This window comes from Marmota marmota, unplaced genomic scaffold, assembly GCF_001458135.2.
Source record: "Marmota marmota marmota unplaced genomic scaffold, marMar, whole genome shotgun sequence".
Taxonomy (NCBI): Eukaryota; Metazoa; Chordata; class Mammalia; order Rodentia; family Sciuridae; genus Marmota; species Marmota marmota.
The window spans coordinates 470,973-494,271 of record NW_026000020.1 but is presented as its reverse complement, the minus strand read 5'-3'; the positions used below and the strand labels follow the sequence as shown (position 1 = coordinate 494,271).

General features: G+C 50.8%; 1 protein-coding gene across 1 annotated transcript in view; it reads left to right on the top strand.

Moving 5' to 3' along the window:
• Sh3rf3 (SH3 domain containing ring finger 3) overlaps positions 1 to 23,299 on the top strand; it is a 338,666-nt gene that overhangs the window by 230,625 nt on the left and 84,742 nt on the right. Inside the window, exon 5 of the mRNA XM_048810400.1 lies at positions 13,321 to 13,686. Within this exon, the coding sequence (XP_048666357.1) occupies positions 13,321 to 13,686 (366 nt within the window). The remainder of the gene's footprint in view (positions 1 to 13,320; positions 13,687 to 23,299) is intronic.

Genomic DNA, 23,299 nt, shown 5'->3' with positions numbered 1-23,299 from the left:
GCCAACCCCTTTGCCTGTATCAGAGCTGATGGCTTGGAAGAGGAAGGGTCCCCAAGGGGCTCTCAGCTTCTTGTCCAAGCGCTCCAGGTGGACTGGTGACGTGGGTGCGGCCACCTGTTCGAGGGACACATTGAACCCTTACAGGTGGGATCTTATGGTTTCTGCGATTTGCTTTAAAACACTGCAGAAGAACAGTAGAGGAGGGCAGGCCCCGGCTGAGCAGGAGTGGCGAACGCGGGCTGGCCGCCTGGGCTTCTCCCTTCCTGTCTGTTGAGAGCAGCACAAAAGTTCTGTGGCCGGCAGAGCTTCACCCCACCATCAGACAGCCGGTGGGGAGGGCACAGGCGTGCAGGTCTGCAGCTGTCTCTCCCCTTCTCACTCCTACGGCTGATGCACTCCCCAACCTGCCCCACCCACTTCATTTGGACCACATCTGGCCGCGGGCTGCCCATGCCAGAGCCTTCTGCCCACCTCTGGGAGCGTCCATTCTAATTCTTAGTTGATTGTTGGCCTGGTTACCCCTTCCCACCTTCTGAGGTCTGGGGGCCTGATGCTGGGGAAGCTCTCTGATGATTCCTGAGCCTCTGGAGGAGTGTGACTAGGAAGTCTGTGTTCCTGCTCAGCTGGTGACTGTCACCTGGGGCTCAAAAACCAAACCAGCCCAGGAAGAGGAAACCTTTGCTAGACTTCACCTGTGCTCTTGAAAAACGGCACTCACAACACGGAGAAAACCCAAAGGCTTTTATGGCACTTCAGGCTTAGTATAGGGGGAAGAAGCCATGTGACCTTGGTGACTCCGGAGGTCTCCCTGCAGGCCCCCAGACAGCCCAGTCTAATCCACCCTATCGTTTTGTTTAGTTTTAAATGATTTCTTCTGATTATAAAAGTAATACTTGGCTGTCGTGCAAAATAGGGGAATGCAGAAAAGTGTAAAGAAGAAAATTAAAATCACTCATAATCCTACCCGTAAATATGAATATACATGTAGGAAAATACGTCAGCATATTGTTCAATTTCCTTCATTCTTTTCTATGTATACATTTACATATATTGGGGGATATTTGGGTTGTGCTGTATCAATATTTCCATCTTTCTTTTCTCATTAAATCGTGAGCATTTCCCAATGACATTATTTCAGTGGCTTTAGAATGCCTCACCCCTACAATCTTTTCTGAGCACAGTAGTTGGGGATCTTGGCATGTCCTGCTACTAACTGTGAACCCTCCCCTGTCCCCCACCTCACTCAGAGGGAAACTAAGACGTCCTAGAGGCCCCAAAGCCTGTCTCCATCTGACCAGCCACACTGACCTCATTTATGCACACAAGTCTGCTTCAGCTGCCCTGGCATCCTTGTTCTTCCTTCAATGCTCCAGCCACACTTCTACCACAGGGCCTTTGCACATGCAGTGTCTGCTTCTTTGTCTCTCTTTCTCAGACTGTGGTGGAGCTGGCTCCCTCCTTCACCTCCCTATGTAACCTGCAGCCTGCACCGCCCTGACCATGCTCGCCTTATTCTTTGTTCCTTCACACGCTTCTCATTATTCAACGTACTCTATACAATGAAATGTTTATTTGCTTCTTATTTAGTTTCTGAGTCTCCTTGAGATCAGGTGATTTGTCTGATTTTTTCCCCCACTGATGTACCTATGGTGCCAAGCAGAGCTGCTCATACAGTGTGTGCTTGATAATCAGAACCACTTATCCTCCTGAATCATCGACCTCGGGTGGTTTGGGGGTGGGGGTCTCTCCTCCCTGCTGGCCAGTCACCTGAACACAGGGGACTTCCCATCTCATCCCACTGCTGCCACACTGATCCGGGACTCCCTGCGGACCCCTAGATCTTCCTTATCCAACTCCAAGGAGCTTATTAGCCCTCTTTTGAAAAGTCAGCAGAGGCTTCATGTTCATCCCTGTGCACACATCACATGCACACACACACACACATAACACGCACACACACACATGCACACACATCACATGCACACACATGCACACACATCACATGCACACACATCACATGCACACACACACACATGCACACACACATTCACACTCACACCATCGTGTACCACGTCCGCCAGTTCCTGCCTGTGCCTCTCCAATGCCTTGAAACACTCCTGTGACTCTTGGGCCCTCTCTGTGAAGGGAGATGCCTTCTTCCCTATTTCACTTTCTCAAATACAGCACCCTTCCGTTTGTATTAATGAATTATATGACCATGGGATGCATCCCCAAGGAAAGCTCCTCTGTGGATAACTTCACCTGCCGCCTCTTCCCTGGAACACAACTGAACTGACAGCAGGTGCTCGGTGGGTGGAGGCAATGAAGGTCATGCACTCAGACCCACCAGTCTGCACCCCATCCTCTCCAGGCAGGCTGCCTACCTGCTCCTGGCTGATGGCCCCATATTTGCAAAGTGGGGGGGTTATTTACAGCTCTGCGAAAGGGGTGAGGAGTGCTGAGCACTGTCTTTAGAATATACTCAATAAAACAGATATTACTGCACACATGCAAATGTTCACTGCATTCGTGTATTAAATAGGTATTTACTGAGCACCTACTATGTGCCTGGTACTAAGCTCTTGAACCATCCGTAAAATGAGATGTTTGAGAAAGGATAAAGCAGGCTCTGGTTCTCTTAACTAATGATCAGCTCTGAGATCTTGATTACTTTGTTGACAGAGGTTTCCCCAGGACATCAGAGAGGAAGAGAGAAGCTGGGGATGGGGCGCTTGTCATCTGCCGGCCTTTAAAATCATAGAAGATGGTTTAAATTTAAGTGGTGATGAAGGGGTCAAGGCTGCAGTAGCAGAACAGTTCAGTGATAATCTGGCAGCTGTTCTCTAAACCATGGCTAAGCAGTCACTGCCCCTCCGTCTCATGGCCACACAGGACTGTGGTAAGCTCCCCTCACAGACCTTGGGAGTAGATTTCTGGCACGTGGGAGGTCACCCTGCTGCAGAAGCACAAATGTTCCATCCCTTAGCAGGTGCACGGCGTCTGTGTGTGAACCACACTGTGAGCGCCCCCTCGTGGTCCTCAGCAAGGACCCCTGAGCCCTCTGCCAAGAGGGGCGCACTGCGGGCCAGGGCCCTGCTCCTGGATGTGCCAGGGATTCTCTCCCTGTGCAGAGCAGTGGAGGCTGTTTACGTAGAATGGGGGAGATGTCTCTCTTCTCCCTGATCCCGTGACACGGCCTTCAGTCGTTGGGAATGTGACTCATCATGAGAAGTGCACTTTACACCCCGACCGAGGCGCGCACACGTGTGCATGTGAGGCTAAACAAACGTTTCGTGAAACTACTCTTATCCTTGCCACATGGGATGCTAATTCTGACGTTTTCTCTTTTATTCCATTTCAGATCTTTAAAATGCTGGTCAGGACCCAATAAATTCACAGCTTGAAAACCACTGTTCTAAGCCAGAATCCCCAAAGTGGGGGTTTATGGAGATGGGCAAGGACAGAAAGCAGGAGAACATCTATTCGGATTTATTATTTAAAACTTTTTAACTTGTCAGTTTTAGTTTCTACTATTTCTGTGTTTATAATGTAAATATATATTTCATACTATAAATATGCAGTCTACTAGGGACCATATTTTACATACACATATACACACATGCATATATATATATATATTGTGGTACATATATTTGTTTTGCCGTGACCAAATTCATATTCTTGCATTAACACAGGAGCTTCTGGGGGCCAGCTCATATTCAAACCTCATCGTGTGTGTCTAGTGTGTGTGTGTGTGTATTTAGTGTGCCAAATAAGCATAACCAAAATATATACATTGCATGTCTATGGTGTAAATAACATTTGGTACACTAGAAAATATAGGTTGGAGGCACATGCTCAAAATTGCTTCACTGGCCTGGCCCCGGGAACGTGTCGGGTGGCGCTGCCACCTGTCTCTGCCTGAATTCTGTGGCAGCGTCATCTCTTACACGACTTTCCTCATTTCTCCTCAGACTGACTGTCTTTATCAGACTGGCACAGTCTGGGGTCTCCCCAGTGCCCAGCAGAGAGACTTTCCTCAGTGTTCTTGGAGGAAAGGCCCTTCGTGTGTACCTCTCTTTGCTGAGAAACCTCCATTTTTGTCTCCTTTTAAATTTACCTTCAGGCAAGATTATCCCAGGGTGTTACACTAGTCTGGAAACTGCCAATAACAGGTCCCTCTGATGAGGCACAAATCAGGCCCTTTTGCTGCTCCTGGGCCTTTTTAGGACTTATACACATTCTTCGCAAATGAGGGAAGTTTTCTTGCTTTAATTTGGATCAAGACTCCCCTGGAGTCTTCCTTCGCATGGTCCTTGCTATTGAGTTGAGAGCAAGATTGATGGATAGGAAGGAAACATCTCTCAGTATCCAGAGGCTGAACTCAAAGAAGGTGGACCTCAATTCTCCCTGGACATGAGGGAGGAAGGGGACTTAACCTTGAACTGAGGCCCCAGGGAGGGCTGGGGCTCAGTAAGGATGTGTTGATGTTTGTTGCCGGGCAGCTGAAGGACTCTTCAGGGGGCTTTGGTGTTGAGGATGAGGAGGTGGTCCTGCACGTGATGGTAGTTTCCTGGGCTCTCTGTCACAGGGTGGGAGCAGGGCTCTCAGCATGGCCCAGGGCTTGCAGACTCACCCACCTGCCATGTCATAGGGTATTGCAGAGGATGCCCACCAATTCCCAGGAATTTACCATCAGGACAGCAGCAGGGCAGTGTGCTGTGTGGGTGTCACTGTGATCCGAGTGACACCCAGAGGCAGGTGGGCAGATTGGGCAAAGACGTTCCTCATGTGGCTTGGCTCGGTCTGCTCCCCTGAGAGTGTCCAGCACCCAGAGGTTGGCAAGGCAGGCCTTGTGTTTCTAAAACAGCACAATCTACCTTTCCTGCTACTGCCCTATGCCTGACAGGGATGGGGACTTCTTCAGTCTATGATAAGAGAAGACTGAAAGGAAAGCTGTTCTTTCTCCCCCCTGTAATTCTCAGGCATCATCTCTTCCAAAACCTTTGCCTGTTCTAGGCCTTTTTTATGCAATTACCTGTGCAGTGCAGTGCAGACCCACCTTCGGCTTCATTGCTGGATCAGTCTCGTTTGAGACTTCGGTTATATGAACAACTGCCTTGGTTCACTGGCCCCTTTGGAGAATGGCCACAGCCTGACCTGTGCAAATACAGCCGTACTGGGATGGGGCACATAGCCTCCACCTGATGGTGGGGTGTGGGGGTCTTGCAGGGCCTGGCCAGCAGTCAGGATGTCGACTGTACTTGGATGTGGTTGGTTGCCTTCAGGTGGGTCTCTGTCACACTCCTGCGCTGTTCTGGTATGCATCACCCTTTTTAAAATTCATAGTTCCAAGGGTGGAGCTTTCCTCCAGGGTGGAAGCCACTTCCGTGGCAGGTGCACAGAAGTGTTACTTGAATGAATGAAAGAGAGCCACTTCAGAGCCGTAGCACCCTCTGAGGATCCTTTATCCAAAGTACATGGGTCTAGAAATGTTTTAGATTTCCACATTTTTCAGATTTTGGAATACTTACATAGATTTTGCTGGTTGGACATTCATTATCTGAAAATCTGACATCTTAGATGCTCCATAACCAGACTTCATGTCCAGAGATGCTCAATCTGTATTCCCGAGTTCAGCATTCACGGTAAAGAAAAATTTGGCATTGTCATCAGTCCTGTAAGGAAATAAATAAAAGGGAGAAGAAATGCCCTCCACCCTGTAACCATAGCTGGTGTCCTCTGGTGTGAGACTTGGCTGACCTAATTTTCATTTCAGGCTTAACAACAACAACAAAAGGTTGATATTTAGGATACCCGCATTTGAATTTCTAAAATGAATCCAAACTCTTCTAGTTGCTAAGGGCATAGGTATGCCTCCATGAATGCATTATTATTTTTTTAAACCTAAAAATGGAGCAAGATTGGAAAGGCATCCCTTTGCAGAGGTTATATGCATCCCAAGAGAATCCCATGAGATGCAGCAGAAACAGAGTAAGCAAGGGTCATCAGGCCACTTGTCCAGAATAAGTCACTCAACCTCTCTGAGCCTCAGTTTCCTCATCTGTAAACCAACCATGTTGCTGTTGCCTCAGGTGGCTGATAAGGGTCAGGTGAGCAGCCATGTGATGAAGGTGGATCTCAGATGTACTTGGCCAGGGCTTGCCACCAGGTCACCTGCTTCTGACCAGCTCAGTCAATGGCCAAGAGCCCCTAATTTTGGTAGCCTTTCCTTCAAAGGCTCTAGGGAAGCCAGCAACAGGAGGGAATCTTTCCCCCCCCCCTTGCTGGTGGTGCAGTCTGGTTAAGAACAAAGTGTTTTCCAGGTACCATGGCGCACGCCTGCAATCCCAGCAGCTCAGGAGGCTGAGACGGGAGGATCGCGAGTCCAAAGCCAGCCTCAGCAACTTAGTGAGGCCCTAAGCAACTCAGAAGGGTTGGAGATATGGCTCAGTAGTTGAGTGCCCCTGGGTTCAATCCCCAGTACCAAAACAAACAAACAAACAAACAAACAAACCAACCTCACCTCCGCTCAGAGCTCAGTTGCCCCTGCATGCCCATCTGGATGAGGCAGTGAGCACCTCCTGAGATTTCTTCTGATGACAGCCTCAGGCAGGTAAAGGCCATTCTTCATCTGCTCCTAAGTTTGTGCGGCTCTGAGGAATAATGGGCCAGTTATCAGCAGGATGACCTGAACTCTATGCAGCCACCGGGTGGGAGGGAGCAGCAGGTAGAGGCGGAGGCCCAGCAGGAGGCCCGCCATGCTGCTGTCCTGGCTGTAGACGGCCTTCTGGAAGCTTTCAGGCTTTTCCACTGGATCGTGGTCTGCCAAGGAGGAGCAGCAGCTCCTGGGAACTTGTAGAAATGCAGGAAGTTGGGCATTATCCCAGATCTACTGAGCCGGAATCAGCATCCTCACAAAGATCCCTGGCACTTTGAGGCACACTGGAACAGGAACTGTGTAGAGCAGATATTTTTTTCCCCTAGAGCATTCCAGCATCTTCAACTGAGTTGGGATGTGATAAATGCCTAGCACAGTCGTCCCTCAGCATCCATGGCCTCATGGACCAACATCACCAGGACACTGGATTAGGGTCTCAGTGGTGACTTGGGAATAACTGGCCCATCTACAAAGGTCCGGGAAGGCAATTTTTTGTGAATACAGTCATTCCTCACTATTTGAGGGAGATCAGTTCGAGGACCCTCATGGTCACCAAAATCTGCAGATATTCAAGTCCCTTGTATATAATGTACTATTTGCATATAACCTATGCATATCCTCCTGTATACTTTAAATCACCTGTAGATTACTTCTAATAACCAACACAATGTAAGTGCTCTGTAAATTGTTGTTATACTGTATTATTAAGGGGGAAATGACAAGAAAAAAAAATCTGTACATGTTCAGTACAGACACAATGTTTTTCAATTATTTTTAGTCCACACCTAAAATAATTGAATCAAACATGTGGGGTTGAATCCAGCATGTGGAGCCCAAGCAAGGACCTGGAGCTGACCCTATTGATTGTCTGAATAATGAGCCCAGAAGAGTCCCCTGTGGCTATGTTAAACCATGAGCACCTGTTCTCCGCCATGCATCTTGGCTTCCTGGAATTCCATGAAGATGTGGGTCTCAGGACACATTTCCTCCCTGAGATCGGGGTCACAAGCCCTACCCCTCCTCATAGCAGATGTGCTGAGGTTGTACTTCCTGTACCCTGAGTTAGAACACAGGGCCTGGGTGTAGACATCTTGCTTGTTAGCTATTAACTACCGGGCACCTTCCAACCCACCATCCTTTCATGTTCTGCTGTTTGATGTTTGGCTGCCCGATCTCATTCCTTCCCCCTGCCCTCCAATTAATTATTTCTCTATCCACTCAGTTTAAAGTCCTCTCATTAGACCCAGAGGTTTCTGGGTAACAGTATTCTGATACTGTCATGGACCAAATGTTAAAGTGCCAGGCTAGCCTTGGGCTCACCATAGACCTGAAGAGTGAGAACTGTTTATTTAGCCTCTCCCCTGCATTCAGATATACCCAGAACGTAGTAATTCCATGGAACTCTTTTAACAATGGATAGAAGAGACTCTTTGGCTCTACATGGGTCTGTAGTTAAAAAGGAAGAGTAGTTGTGGAAGAACACTACCTCTAAACTGATCAAGGTGGCGAGACAAAGTCATGGAATAACGGTTGTTAAGCCACGAGACAGCAATGCAGTCACGGAGCTCACAGCCGTGTCTTTGTCTATTTTCAGTTGCTATAACAAAGTATTTGAGGCTGGATAATTTATAAAGGACAGAAGTTTATTTGGCTCTGGCTTCCAAGAATATGTGCTGGCATCTGCTTAGTATTTGGCAAGGGCTTCATGCTGCATCATAACGTGGCAGAGACAGAGCAAGTGTGCCAGCTTGCGCCTCTTTTCCTCTTCTTATAAAGCCTCAAATGCCATCATGGGAACCCTATCCTCATGACCTCATCTAATCCAAATTACTTCCCACACCTCCAGATACCACCAACATGTGAATTTGGGATTAATGTCCAACACACAAACAATTATGCACATTCACACCAGAGCAGTTGACAGACAGGGTCTTCCAAACCTGGCCTGACCATCCTGCCCTATGGGCTACCTTGTACCCATCTATTTGAGCTAACCTCCCCACCTACATTTGACCCCGTGTTCCCAGGATCATTTAGGTTGGGCTGGGCCCTACAGAGGGCACCCATAGAGGGAGACTCTGTGGTGGGTACCTCCTGTCCTGGTGCTAGTGAGAGTTCTCATGAGAAGTGAATGAACTCATCAAGACTTAACATGTCATTGATACCGTTTCGCTGCCTCATGGGGAAGTTGAAAACGTCTCCTGTTTCCATTAGAAGAAAAACATCAACAGTGAGTTTTGGGGATTGTGTGGGCTACAGCTGAGCATGAGCAAGCCTGTGTGGGCTGGAGGTGCCCACTGGACAAACACGTCCACATGCAGGTTGAGCCGCAGAGCCCTGTTGTTCCCGGAGGAGCCTGTCCCGTGGAATCTCGGGAGACATCATCTACCTCCCACACCTGCCCCTCAGAGCCAGCCGTGAGTAGCCACGCACAGAACATTCTGGCTGTGAAGGGAGGTGAGGGGAAGCCTCCTCTGACATGCTCCCCCTCTCTCGGGACTCTTGGGCCACTGGGCCGTACACCCGCTGCCTGGTGCGGCAGGACTGGAGTTGCCATGCTAAGGCAAAAGAACAGCCTTTGGGCTTCCCGGAGGGTGCGGCCTGTTGGTAGTGTGGTTCTCTGCCAACTTGGAATGTGACAAAGCGGAAAACCATGGCAGCTCCTAACAGAGCCCGTGCAGGAGCTGCTGCTGTGGGCAGCTGCTAGTGGACGGGGGTATCCTGCACCTGCAGGCCCAGGAGCGCCATCTGAGGGGAGATGCACCAGGATCACCAGGTGCAGCCCATCTTTGCAATGTGATAATGGAAATGTGTCAGGAAGACAAGGCCAGCTGCCCCGGACCATGAGTTTTAGCCCTGGGACCTAGTCACAGAGTGACATCAGCAGTCTCAGATTCTGTAGGGTTCACAGAATCTGAGGGGTCCACTGTGTGTGTCTCAGTCCAGCCAGCCCCGGGCACATTGTCCATTAGTGTCCTGTGTCATGATGCACAATGAGAACCCCAGACTCAGTCCATTCTGGACTGTTGGAACAAGGACCTGTGGCAGGAAGGAAGAAGACCCAGGAAGCAGCTGGGCTCCAACAAGAAGCCTTTTGTCACAGCGGCAAGTTGAGTAAACAGGATACACCCACAGTGCCTCTCTCCTTCCTGAGGGGCCTTCATGGCAGTCCACAAGCCTGTTGCAGGGATCTCAAGGGCGCCAGCACTTAGGAAAGAGCTCACTGCTTGGAGGCAGAAGGTGTTATTTCCCCTCTGGGTTCTTGAACCCACCTAGCTTTAGGGAAGGTTTATTTGCTTTCACTTCTGGCGCCCACCATGGGCCTGGAGTTTTAAGGGTAAGAGGGAAAAGGCAGGCTGCCCCTCCCCCAGCTCTCCGTCATTCAGGGGGTGCAGCGTGGTTATTTGTGAGGTGACATATGGCACTGCCAAGCGGTGCCATTGGTTGCCATGGCCACCGCTGACAACAGAAACCTGGAAATTCAGACCATCATTCGTATGGTGACCCAGGATTCCTGGATGTGTGTACCAACCTGCTGGTGCCTGGATTTCCTGGTTTTGAAAACAGAATTTTTTTTATTATTATTATTGACAGTAGCTTTATTTTTAATTACCCAAGACTGGAAATCACTCAGATCCATCAACAAGTTATGGTAGATCCATGAGAAAGCGAACTTTCTAATACCAACTTCCACAGAGCCACGGGCGAACTGAGCACTAGCTGTGCTTCTCCGGGGAGGAAGGTGATTCTGTTAGCCCAGCTCCTGACACTGTCACTATTTCCACATAGTGACATTCCAGGGAGACACATGGAGGTGGTGTGAGACATGTCCTGATGCCCATGGATGGAGGGCATCATGCTTCTTGCCTCTCTTGTTCCTCTGGGCCCTGGGGAACAGCAGCTGGAACTCCAGATCCAGGTACTCAGGGAGCCCCCGAAAGGGCTGTGAGAGCGAACTGGTGCCTAGTTGTTCTTTGAGTAGCACTTCTGAGGAAGCAAACTAATAATGCCACAAAGTAGAGCAAAACAGCTGAGCCTCGTTGAAGGAAACGTTTCAAACAAAATAATCCTGGATTGAGATCACACTTTTTTTTTGGGGGGGGGGAGCCTGGAGTGAGAGACATCCTCTCCCTCTGAGAGACAGGTATTTGTAATGGAAATGGGGGCAGCCCAGAGCCTGAGCTGGTCTGGTGGCAGCAGGAACAGCCAGCCAGGCTGCACAGGTGATTGCTTGCCCGCCTGCCAGGGAGAGCGCCAGTGAGCCAGGCCCTGTGGGGAGAACTATCCCTTCTCTAGGTGCTGCCAGGGAGTAGCTCCTGCCGAGAGAGACCTGGAGCTTCCTTTCACTCTGTTACCAGACTGAGGGGATTTTTCCTAGGCCAAGTCTGACATCAGACTCTGCCCCCAGGGGGAGTGAGACCCTGGGGCGGGGGGCGGGGGGGGATGCACCTGGCCTCTCGCCCCATTAGAGGACTTCGCAAAGAAGAGGGTACCACATGTACAAGATGCCACAGCTCCACCTGCCCAGCAGGCCAGAGGAGTGGCATGGCTCCTGCTGGTGACCTGGGGGTCCGCAACTGGGTCCATACTGGCCTCCACTTCCTGTTTGATCTTTCCCCACTTTGTGACTTTCCTGGACTCCTTGCCCCTCTCTCGCCTCTGAATTCCAGACTCTGCTGGGCCCTGTTTTCCCCACAAAGGCCTCCAGCTGCCCTCAGCAGCCTTCTTGCAATGTCTGAAAAGCCACTGGACAGGAACCACCCCACCTTCTTGCTCTCTGCAGAGCATCTGTGGTAGTGCCCACAGTCACGGTGCCCGGGAAATATGTGGGTCCCGAGCCCCAAATGTTACCCTGAAAGACGAGCTCTGCCGGCCCTGCTGGAGCCCAGAATATCTGAGAAGAAAGCAGAGAGGGGTCCAGAGCTCCCTGATATTTAACTCTGTGTTCCTGGAGGTCGGTCACCCCAAGGGCCAGCTGGCATTTACTTAGCCTCTTTGACTGCTTCTGAAAAGGTGCTGGAGAAAGAATGGAATCTCACAATCATTTACCTAGCACTGTGGCATTTGCTTAACCTGCCTTGTGGCGATAATCCCAAATGGATCTTAGCATCACTTTCTCCTCCTGGACACCTTGTACTCGCAATGCATAGTTCTCTGTCTTTTTCTTTCTTTCTTTCTTTCTTTCTTTCTTTTAAATCACAGTAAATCCCCTGTTAGATAGGAACTTAGACTGAGCCAAATACAGACTAAGAAGATCGGGGCCCTGTCAGGCATGTTAAGTGAAAAGCACCCTCCAGGTGGAGGAGTCAGGGGACAGTATTGATCCTAGATGGTGAGTGTGTCAGCTTCTTCACCGCTGTGACCCAAATTATCTGACTAGGGTACACCCCCAGGGACCCGCTTCATCCAGCTACTTCCCACCTGCCTACAGTTACCATTTGGTTAGTCCGCTCAGGCGAGGATGAACCGATTAGGTCACAGCTCTCACCATCGAGTCACTTCGCCTCTGAACACGCCTGCATTGACAAAAGAGCTTTGGGAGGACACCTCATATCCAGACCATAACAGTGAGCTGACCCATCACCTAACCCAAGGCTGCACCCGATGCCCACACAGCTGGGTCAGCTAGTGACTGACAGGGCCACCAGTGGGTGTGTGAGGCAACCCACTCAGGTGCCACCCAGGTGGCACAGCCCAGAAAGAGAGGCCTGGCCTAGCCCACCTGGAGTATTCATTCCCAGTAATTATAGGCTACTCATAGTCTCCAACTGTCATCCTACATTTCCAGATATGTCCCACTCAAAATAAGACTTTCGTCAAAGGCAAGCTCCACTGTGAATCCACTCTGCTATATGGTAGGTTGGGTGGGGGGCCACGGGAAGGAGTGGTATCCTGAATCCTTGCCGAATCCATCCAGGGAAATAGATCTCTGAATCCTCTTGGGTTACAATTCAGGTCAGTGTCTGGTTCGTGACAGTCGTGTCAATTGGAGGTCATCACTGGAAAGGGCTTCCATGGCTCACCCTAAGGAGAGGCTTTGAGCCACCATTAGTCACACCATTAGAAAGTGTGTGTGACCACAGGCTTGAGTTCTCCAGAGGTGTAGGGCAGGCAGGAACCCATGGTCATTGTGAATGCAGGGCCTGCGGGGTCTCAGTGAGGTGGGCCTGCCTTTCTTCTCTGACCTCTGCTCCTTCTCTCTCTGCATTGCTGCATGTAGTGTCCTGGAAATGTCAATTGAAAAGGTTGGGATCACGGAGGTGCCTGGCCCCTGTGAAACTCCCCCACCCCAGGTCTGAGGAGCCACCTGCCCTCTGTCTTGGCTCCCTGGGCCTTTGGGCTGCTCTAGAAACCTTTTTAGTAAACCTACCAATGTGGGCACAGGGGTGTAGCTCAGAGATAGAATACTTGCCTATCTTGCACAGCCTCTGGGTTTGGCCCCCAGCCCCACTAAATAAATAAATAACCCACAGATGTCACTCCTGCCTCTTTCTGTTTTTCCTGCACCACTCGGGCCAAAAGATGCTGTGAGAAAGATTTGACCCTTGTGAACACATCCTTGGTTTGTAAGGGAACGCGACTGGGAGAGCACACAAAAGCCTGACGTGGCATGTGACAGCTGTTTACTAAAGCCCGTTCTGTTCTCTCCTCTTACTCAGCTCAACGACTCAGCCAAGCAGCTCATTGAGATGGACAAGCCGTGCCCCACTGCTGCTGCTGCCACCGCATCCGGCTGTGACTCTCCCTTGCTCTCTGATCCTGGCGCAGGGGCCAGCATGGCCCCGGGCCCCACTCTAAGCAGCTCAGAGGCGGTTAGTGCCTTTCAGCGGCGTGTGGACGGCAAGAAGAATGCCAAGAAACGCCACTCCTTCACCGCACTCAGTGTGACGCACAAATCCTCGCAGGCTGCTAGCCACAGGCATTCCATGGAAATCAGCGCTCCGGTTCTGATCAGCTCCAGCGACCCCCGCGCTGCAGCCAGGATCGGGGAGCTCGCTCATCTGTCATGCGCTGCACCCACCCAGGTAATGTCCCATAGCCCAGGGCCAGCCCACGTAGGTTCTCGGGGTCTCCATCCTCGCCTTGGAGCCAAGCAGCTCATTTCTGAACTAGCAGGAAGGAAGCAACCCTGGAACTGCCCTTGGGGGTAACTGGGGCTCCCTCTCCACTGCCTGCCACGAGTTACCTCCAAGAATCTTATACATGTGTGCCTGGTACCCTCTGTGTGTTTCAAGGACACCATGTTGGAGTAGCGGCCACTCAGGAGAAAGTTCCTCCCATCTCACTGGCATTCAGTGTGAATGGCTCTGTCCTGGGGAAAGCCGTGGCTTAGTCCTGGGATGTTCTGAGCATCTCTGTAGGGCTGGCTGATGTCCCTTTCGGCAGAGAAAGGGCCAGAGCTCAGAACCAGAATCAACTGTGCTGTTGAGTACTTTCATGAGTGTTATTTCTACAGATGCCTTTTATCTTTGGACGTGACATTGATTGTGTTTTCCACAGTTTCTTTGTAGATTTAAGTAACCAAAGCAAGATGTTTAAAGAATAGAAAGGAAGTGGTTATCTGTAGGTCTGGAAAAACTGGTCACAGTGGCGAGCAGAAATTGGGCAAGTTTCTCCCTTATGAATGCACAGATCAAGTACAGGAAGGGGGGGCTCTCCCAGCCCTGGCAGGGACGGCTCTGCAGCCACACTGCTGTACTGTCACCCTTTCACATGAGAGACCGGGGAACAGGCAGATGTGCCCACTGGGGTGTGGTCTCCTCCCTACAAATCCAGCCTTCTCCATGACCATGTACCGTACCTTTGTACAGGTTGAACGTGGGAGTGCCCATTTCTCCCTGTTCTGCATCTTCTCACCTTGAGGTCCGTCTGCAAGCCTCTCTCCATGTTTCCATCAGTGCCCCCCCCTGATTGCCCTGGACATGTCTCGGAACAAGTTGTCAATTTATGTCCCAAACTACAGAAAACACCAGTAAGCAACTGGCTAGGGAAGGACCATCTTTTTCAAGATTACAGTTAACTCCGTTAACTTTACACAGAGAATTGTCTTTTTAAAAAAATTAAATACTTGAGCTTCTGCAGAATTGCAGTTTGGTTCAGATGTGCCACATTAATCTGAATGTGCCACTTACACACATGGCACACACACAGACACTCATACAAACACCATGTATACACACACCTGTGTACAGCACAGCTCCACATATCCACTGGCGACAAGATATGCATATACACATACTTGCACAAACACACAAATGCACTCATGCTGCACACACACACACACAACTACGTAGAGGGGGGTACAATTTCCCTAGCATTCACACAAAAATGCTGGTTCTCACTCAAGGTTGGGGCCGGGGTCTGGAATGTGCCATTGTGTCTGGAGGTTCACTGGCCACTGCTTGCCTGCTTCTTAGCCCTCACAGCTTCCCACTGCTGGGAAACTCCCAGCATCTACACCTTGGACTCTGTGTTCCCCAGGAAATAATCCTTAGGGTTTGTTGGTGCTATTATGGTTTGGATATGAGGTGTCCCTCAAAAGCTTCTGGATTAATGCAAGGCTGATTGGAGGTGAAATGATTGGATTGTGAGACTGCAACCTAACCACTCCATCTTATCTTGAATGGACTTAATGGGTTGTAGCTGTAGGCAGGTGGGGCATGGTTGGAGGAGGTGGGTCACTGGGGGTGTCCTCTGGAAGGGTTCATCTTCTCTGGGACCCCTTCCCCTTTCTCTTTCCTTCCTGGCCACTGTGAGCAGAGCAGCACCCCTCTTCCTTCCCCTTCTGCCACGATGTTCTGCTTCATCTTGGGCCAAAAGCAATGAAGTTGGACAACCATGGACAGAACCTCTGAAACCATGGGCCAAAATAAGCATTTCCCTCTCTAAGTTGTTCTTTTCAGGTAGTTTGTTCACAGTGATGAAGAGCTGGTACGGGTACATTTTCTATAAGGGGGTAGGTGCAATCTGATCTGGACCCTAACCCTGCCCTCTGACCTCGGCTAAACTCTTAAAGCTGTTCTGTAAGGGGCGCAGAGGCTCAGTGGTCAACACTGCCCTGCTCCTTGGAGCATGCATACCCAGAGGGTAAAGGCAGAAATCAGTGGTTTCCAGCAGGGTCTTGCTTGGTTTGGGCTCCAATGACCTGGAGATGCTGAGTAAGAGGCCCCAGCAAGGCGTGGGTGGTATTGTCACGGCGGTACTAAGACTAGATGGAGTTCGCACTCCTTGTTAGCCACCACGACCATTAAGCTGCGACAGTTCTGGTCCAGAGCGCTGGTCTCTCCCTGGTAACCTGGGCAGCTGCTGATGACATAGACAATTGAAACCTGTGTTCTATGACACACTCAGTTCAGATGGCAGTTGCAGCAGCGGGGCTGACAGAAGTACTCACGGAGGGGAGTGGGGCGCAGGATCGCTGTCCTGTGCACCACCTGGGGAGCTCTTTTCTCGCCTTCCTCACTTTTCTCACCCCCACTGCAGTTGGGGACCCCTATCAATAAAAGGGAGGAGGGAAGGGAGAGAGTCAGGAGAGAGGAGTCTTGTTCCTGATCCAAAGGTGGTCCTGGAGCCTCCAGGCAGCGCCAGCCCACAGCCCTACAGCTCATGGGTGAGGGGTCTAAGGATCAGCCCCTCAGTGCTCCCTGGGAATTCTGAAGAAGGAGCCCAGCAGGGCTTTTTGACAGACTTTAGTGGAGCTGCTGCCAAGTCTCTGTGGGATGGGAGCATCTTTACTGGCACTTTTCCTTAGACCCCAGAGTCGTGGTCTCAGCACAGATAGGTGCAGGATCCCCTTTTCTCTCTGGCCTCTCATCCTCACTTGCACTTGGCCCCCCCTGTTGCCGAGGCCTCTGTGTTAATACAGCAGAGGGCCCCTTTCCCAGGGCTTGTAGTCTGGTGTCTGCTGTAGAGCACCCATGGGAAAGGAAGGAAATTTTTTTTTTTCAACTTGTGCACCGTCTTACTCCATAGGGATCTGAACCAGCTGATTTTTCTGGGTCTGGGATCCCAGGATCCTTTCTTCAGCAGTTTGACTTTTACTGAAGGTCATGAGCAGGCTGTGGACTGTCATTTAGGTCACTCTAAAGGATGAGAGATCCAACAAAGTCGTCACAGCCTGTCTCCCTGTCCTAATTTAGTGGAGCTATTGAGAACGGAAAAGGGCACCCCCACAGGTGTGGCCGAGGGTGAACTCCTCCTGAGGCTGAAGGGTCCTTCCATGGTCTGGCTGTGCCCAGACACCGAACTCTCCGGATCTGCCCTCTGCTCTGTGCTGTCTTCCTGGTTCCTGTCACTTTCCTGGTCCCATGACTCTGATCAGGAAGTCCCTTGGCCTGAGGACTCATCCAAAGTGGCCAAGGCCAACCAGACCCAGGTCCCACTGCGGCCACAGTAGATTTTTTTTTCTCCCCACCATGCTGGATGTGCCCTTTGAGAGGAGCCCCAGCTAGTATTCTGTGGTTAGTGGATGAGACTTGGGCTTAGCCATCAGTGGCCTGAAGAAATCAGTATCATTGTTTGTGTTCTCCCACAAGCAGAGGCCTCCTGTGGGGCAGCACCGGCATCATGGGCATGGGCCAGGGTAGGGAGAGAAGGAGGGCTTGCTGCCCCAGGCTCCTCCAGGCCCACAGGCACAGGGTGATGCTGAGGGTCACAGCAGCAGGCCCTGCCCCTCATGGGCCCCTTGAGACCCACTCTGTCCATTCAGGCTGTGACACAGAACATCTTGACTGATTGATGAATCCTTGGCCCCTGCGGGCCAGGGGGTGGGGTGACAGGCATGCGAGGTCAGTGAGGGTGCTCATCTGGAACCCACGCTGACCCACAGGCATGTGCAGTCTTCAACCTGCCCACCCAGCTCCTCTTGAGCCAGGAGGATCACAGGGTTTGTAGGATATTGTGTCAAGTGTCCCAGTGTTTTTTTTTTTTGAGAGAGAGGGGCGTTATGGTTTAGATATGGTGTCCCCCAAAGCTCACATGAGAGACAATGCAAGAAGATTCAGAGAAGAAATGAGTGGGTGACAAGAGCCTTAATCCAACCAATGAATTAATCCCCTGATAGGGATTAAGTGACTGGTAACTGAAGTGGTGGGGTGCAGCTGGAGGAGTGGGGGTTGGGGGCGTGGCTTCGGGTTATATATTTTTATCTGGAAAGGGGAGACTTCTCTCTCTCCTTCTGATCATGCTATGGGCTGCTTCCCTCCACCACACTCTGCCACCAGGATATTCAGCCTCACCTCAAGCTCCGAGGAATGGAGCCAGCCTTCTATGGACCGACTTCTGAAACTGTGGGCCCTTAAATAAACTCTTCCTCCTCTACAATTGTTCTGGTCAGATCCTTTAGTCACAGCAGCGAAATAGCTGACTAAAACGGGGGGTGCAGCTGTTGTCACATGGATACTGAGCTCTTATTGAACACTGTGCTGGGTTCTGTAGGAAGGTGTACACAGCATGCCATCTGCCCCAGAAGCCTGGCCAGCCGGGAGTGGAAAAGGGACCACTCACTGGGCCCCATGCTAAGTCTCCTTCGTGGTGAGGCTGGCTTCAGCAGAGGCCCATGGGCAAAATGGGCTCTACCAGGGCACGTACCTCGTAGGACGTGGTGCTGTTGGAGGAAGCTGTGTGTGCAGACAGACGTACATCAGAAAGAGCAGCCCAAACAGGCACCAGCTGTGGTGCCCTTTAATTGGCTTGATTCTAAATTCCTGTGACCGAAGGTGAGTTAAATGCAGACCAGATCCACACCTTCATGGAGCCTCCGTGGTAGCTGATGCCCAGTCTGGGTGGGTGGGCAGAGATCAGGGCAAGGGTCCCAGCTGGCTGAGTCTTCACTCAGCTCTTCAGTGCACCTGACGTGTTTCACTTGCTCTCTCTCTTTTGTGTTACCTGACAATGGAAAGGAAGAGCGGGGCCTGTGGATTCTACAGAGGAGACTAGAGGCCATTCCCCGTGTCCCTGCTTCTCGGGCAAGTGCTCTGAGTACTGTGAAGCCTGAGGGTGCACAGCTGTCCAGCTGCTGGTCTCCCTAGAATGACTGGCCAGGGTCAGGTCTGCGGTTTGTTCCTCTAGCCACACGGCCTGATAACTCCTTCCCTGATCTCACACCCTCTGTCTTGGCTTCTCATCACTCTCAGCTCCCCCCATGTGCCCTGGTGGCTCACCTTGCCACGCAGTGAACCAGTAGGTTTAATCCTTCCCTCTTAGAGATGAGGAAGCTGAGGCCCAGTGCCTGCGGGTCGACTGAGTGCTGAGCTTCTGGCCAGCCTCCCTGCCTTCCTGGCCCACTCGGGCTGTCAGGAGTGGCCGGGACAAGCCAGGATGTCCCTTAACCCTTCGTATCCTCTCCTCTCAAGTGCCCAGGGCTGACTCGGGGCAGAGAGACCTTGCAGGAGGTTGCAGAGGATGTCTGCAGGGAGCAGTGCTCCATAAGGTCACTCTTCTCTCCCCTTCTCGCTCTCCTTGAGGCAAAAACCTGACTCAGTACAGTGCGGAGCAGGGCCCTGGACTGGAGCTCAGGCTCCTCTCTGGCTGTGTCCCCTGGGAGAGTTGCTGAGCGTCTCTGAACCTATCAGCTGGTCGTTAAGAGCCAATATTTCCAGTACCTGCCACCCTGGCAAAGCACCTGACCTCATCTTCTGGAGCCGCAGTTGTCTTGTCTCTAAAGTGACACAGCCGCTGTGCCTCCCCCAGTGTGGTCTGATGTGAGATGAGGAGACACAAGGCACCCCTCCCTGGTGTGTGTGCATGTCGAATGATGGCCGCAGCAACTTTGCTTGATGCTTAGGAAGTCGGAGTGAATCACCAGCCTGAGGTTCCAGAGAGAACTTTTAGGGCTTCAGAGCCTCATGTATTTAAGTCATTTCTCTCTTCTCCTGTATTCCTTCTCTGGGTAGATGCTGTGCTGGACCCTGGAGGCTCTGGAGGGTGGTGGTTAAAGGAGTGTGTGTGGGGCTGAGGATGATATATCGTCTCCAGTGACCTCAGCCAAGACCCTGCCTCTTCCCAAGCTCAGTCTCTTTGCCTGGCCTTCCCTCCTGAATCTCCCTGCAGGAAAGTGGATCTTTGGAGCTGCCCAGGTGATCTTGGAAGCCCTTGACACTCAGTCCCAGGTTGCCTTCCAGGCCCACCATCCCTCACCAAGACCTGGGCAAGTCACTCCTTCCCACCAACCCTCATCTCTTCTCGCTGTCCCTTGACTTGACTATTCTGCCCACCTCACACACACACTACACGCGCACACACACACACACACACACACACACTTCCTGCTCACTCTTTGTGGCCCTCTGAAATGTTCATTTCTTCTCTGCAGCCTTCCGTGGCTCCCTGTCATCTTTCCACCAACCAGACAGATTCTTTAGCTGTCTCCATGTCCACCACAGAAACTGATTTGTGTGTAGGGCTGTCCCTGTCCTTAGGTTTCTGGGTGCCTCAGGGCAGAAACTGGGTCCCATTTGCCTGTGTACCATACCTGACCCATCGGTAGCGGTTTTCTTCTCGGGTGGGCCATGTGACCTCTGACCTGGGTCAGCAGCATTGTACCATGAATGGTCTTACATTTAAAATCACATGACGCCTGCTGGGCTCCGTGGCCTTCCCCACAAGGACAGCTCCCATCACTACCAGCTCCTTGAAGGCTCCAGATCACTTCAAGGACTTGAGAGGGCACAGCTGTGAGGTGTCTTGCTGAGTGCTCCCAAGGGGCACAGGGTCAGGCCGAGCCTCAGATGGCTGTCCTGCTCACATTTATACCCCAAAGAATTTTTTTCTCCCTGCTGTTTGGAGAGGTCAGAGGGCCAGCTCATCTCCTTGTGAATAATGGAGTCGCAATCACGTGTCCTGGGGGAACTTTCCCCTGGGGGAAGAAGGATGTCATGGAGAAGGAGAGGGGGAGAGTAGCTATTGGGGCTGACTCCATAAGTACAAATTCAGATATTTGCTTATCAAAGTTATTGAATCAAATTGGGAAATGATTGCAAGTCATGTGACAGCCGGAGACATGTTCTGAGAAATGCATTGCAAGTTGATTTTTGTCATACTGCAAACAGAAAGAGTACTTACAGAAACCTAGAGGGTGGGTCGCTCACTCAGTAGGGCTTCTCGATGTGATCAGGAGACACAGTAAACACAAGAGGCCTGAGGTTGCTGCCGGTGTAGCACAGCATGCTGTTTTACAGTCTTTTTTTCTTTTTCTTTTAAGAAGAAGGAGTACACTCTAAAATAACGATAAAGATACATATACAAAATGTGAACACACAATTACCAGTGCCACAGAGAAGGAAATACATAAACCAGTCATTTACTATCATTAACAGGTATTATGTTCTGTACACACACGTGTATGTGCTCTGCTTTTATACCATTGGCAGCCTAGTAGGTGTGTTTATACCAGTGTCCCCACAGACACATGGGGAATGCCTGTGGTTATGATATCTCTAAATGTCAGGAATGTTTTTAGATCCTTTATCATTTTATGTGACCATCATCCTATATGCAGTACATCATGGACCAAAACATCAGTATGCACCGCATGACTGTACTTACATTTTAGAGGAATCTCCTCATAAACCAAATCAGAAATCAAACAAGTAGTCACCAAACTAGTGAAGGAACCTCAATGGACCCAGTTCACAATGGAGCACTCTGCATCAGTCAGCATTAGCTGGTGATGCCATGTAACAAACATTCTCTCACTCTTGGAGACATAAAGCAACAGGCTCATTTCCTATTCACACTTGGGTGAATCACAGGCAGCTCAGGGCCTAGCTCTATAGTGTCCTCATACCAGGACACTGCCAAATGCCCACAGGCCAAGTGGCCTACTGCCTGTTTCAATAAATCAAAGTTCCTTCAGGATGCAGACACGCCCACCCCTTTGCCTAACATCTATAGCTGTTTTTAGGCCACTGCAGAGGTTCTGAGTAGCCGTGACAGAGATGGTATGACCCACAAGGTATTTATTATGGGACTCTTTGTAGGAAAAAGTTGCTGACCCCTGATGCAGGATGTCTCCAGGGACTGGGCAGGGCCGAAAGGTGGCAACAGTGCAGTGGTCCCCACGACTCTCACTTCTGCTCACGTTTCACTAGGCAAAGCCAGTCTCACGCGCCTGCCCCCCTTGAAGGGTGTGGCAATGCAGAGTCTAATGAAGCTTCAAGGAGGAGAACCCAAGTCCTGGTTACCAGAGGCCAGAACACTGCTTCCCAGGGTCCCATCTCTATCTCTAAATCTTTACGCCGAACACAGAGGTTAGGCAAAGCTGTTTGCAGAAAATGACGTACCTGAGGGATGAGGTGACACTTGTGAACAGTCCAGGCCGGTGCTGATCTGATGGCTGTCCTTGGACTGTCCATGTGGTATGCGCTGGTTCTGCAGGACTGACAACCTGCATAGGTAAGGGTCCCCAATAAGCCCCAGCATGTGGGCTGACAAAGGCCCACTCCTGCGCAGCCAAGGTGCAGACTCCTTCACTCAGCCTCGCCCACCTCTCAGCTGCTGAGGGCCTGATGGCCCACAGATCAATCCCATGAAAGCAACCCCTTGAGATGGGGGAAATGCCCTTTTAAATTGGTGGAAGGGGAGGTGTTTGGAATTCAGCTGGGAGAACATCAAAAGAACATTTCTCGAGTGTCTCCGTGTCTGAGAAATAAATTAGGAGAGCTCTGCTTGGAAGCTCCTGGGCATCTTTAAAATGCATCGCCAACCTGCCATTTTCTGCAGGTGCAGCTCCCCTTGCTGTCTGGGTCTTATCTCTGCCATGGGATGGGTGGACAGGGTGCTCCGAGTGGGAGGAAGTGCTTGGGAAAGAGCCGAAGAAAATGACAAGCTTGGCTGCCCCAGGCCTGGCGTTCGGAGGCTGTTTTGTCTCAGTTGCTTACTGGCTTTGCAGCCTGCTGGTTCTGCACCCACCTGCACAGCACGAGCTGTGGCATGACCGAGCACCAGGGCTTATTTTCTTTAAATCATTTTTAGAAAGTTATGAATTTAATTATATGCTTTATAAGGAAGCATGAAAAACCAAACCAAAAAGAAAAAAAATTACCAAGTGAGCTCAGGTGAACACAAGAAATACCATGGTGAAGATTTCACCCCCAAATGATTTTTTTTCCTACAAATCTGGAAGTAGCTGTGCCTGCATGACTTAGCCTGGAAGTGGGGACAGAGGATGCTTTGGCTGCCCAAGACTGAGCATCCTGATTCTATTTTTTTCTTAATTTTTATTTTTACATGTCGATGGACACAATGCCTTCCTTCCTTCCTTCCTTCCTTCCTTCCTTCCTTCCTTCCTTCCTTCCTTCCTTCCTTCCTTCCTTTCTTTCTTTCTATGGTGCTGAGGATCAAACCCTGTGCCTCACACATGCTAGGCAAGCGCTCTACCACTGAGCCACAGCCCCAACCCCCTGATTCTACTTTTGTTGAGTTCCAAACTTTTCACGCACAACATTAGGTGCTGATGGCATTTAATTTTTTTTTTCCTGCTTGGTGAGATAGGAGCCATATCTGCAGGTTTCTGCCTATGCCTTGGGGTCCTCCACTGGCCGACAAGGGAAGGACACCATCAAGGGAGGTGTCCCCTTGGCAGGGGTGAGCACCCAGGAGCACCTGCTGGCCCAGGAATGCCTGCTGACTTCCTGGCTG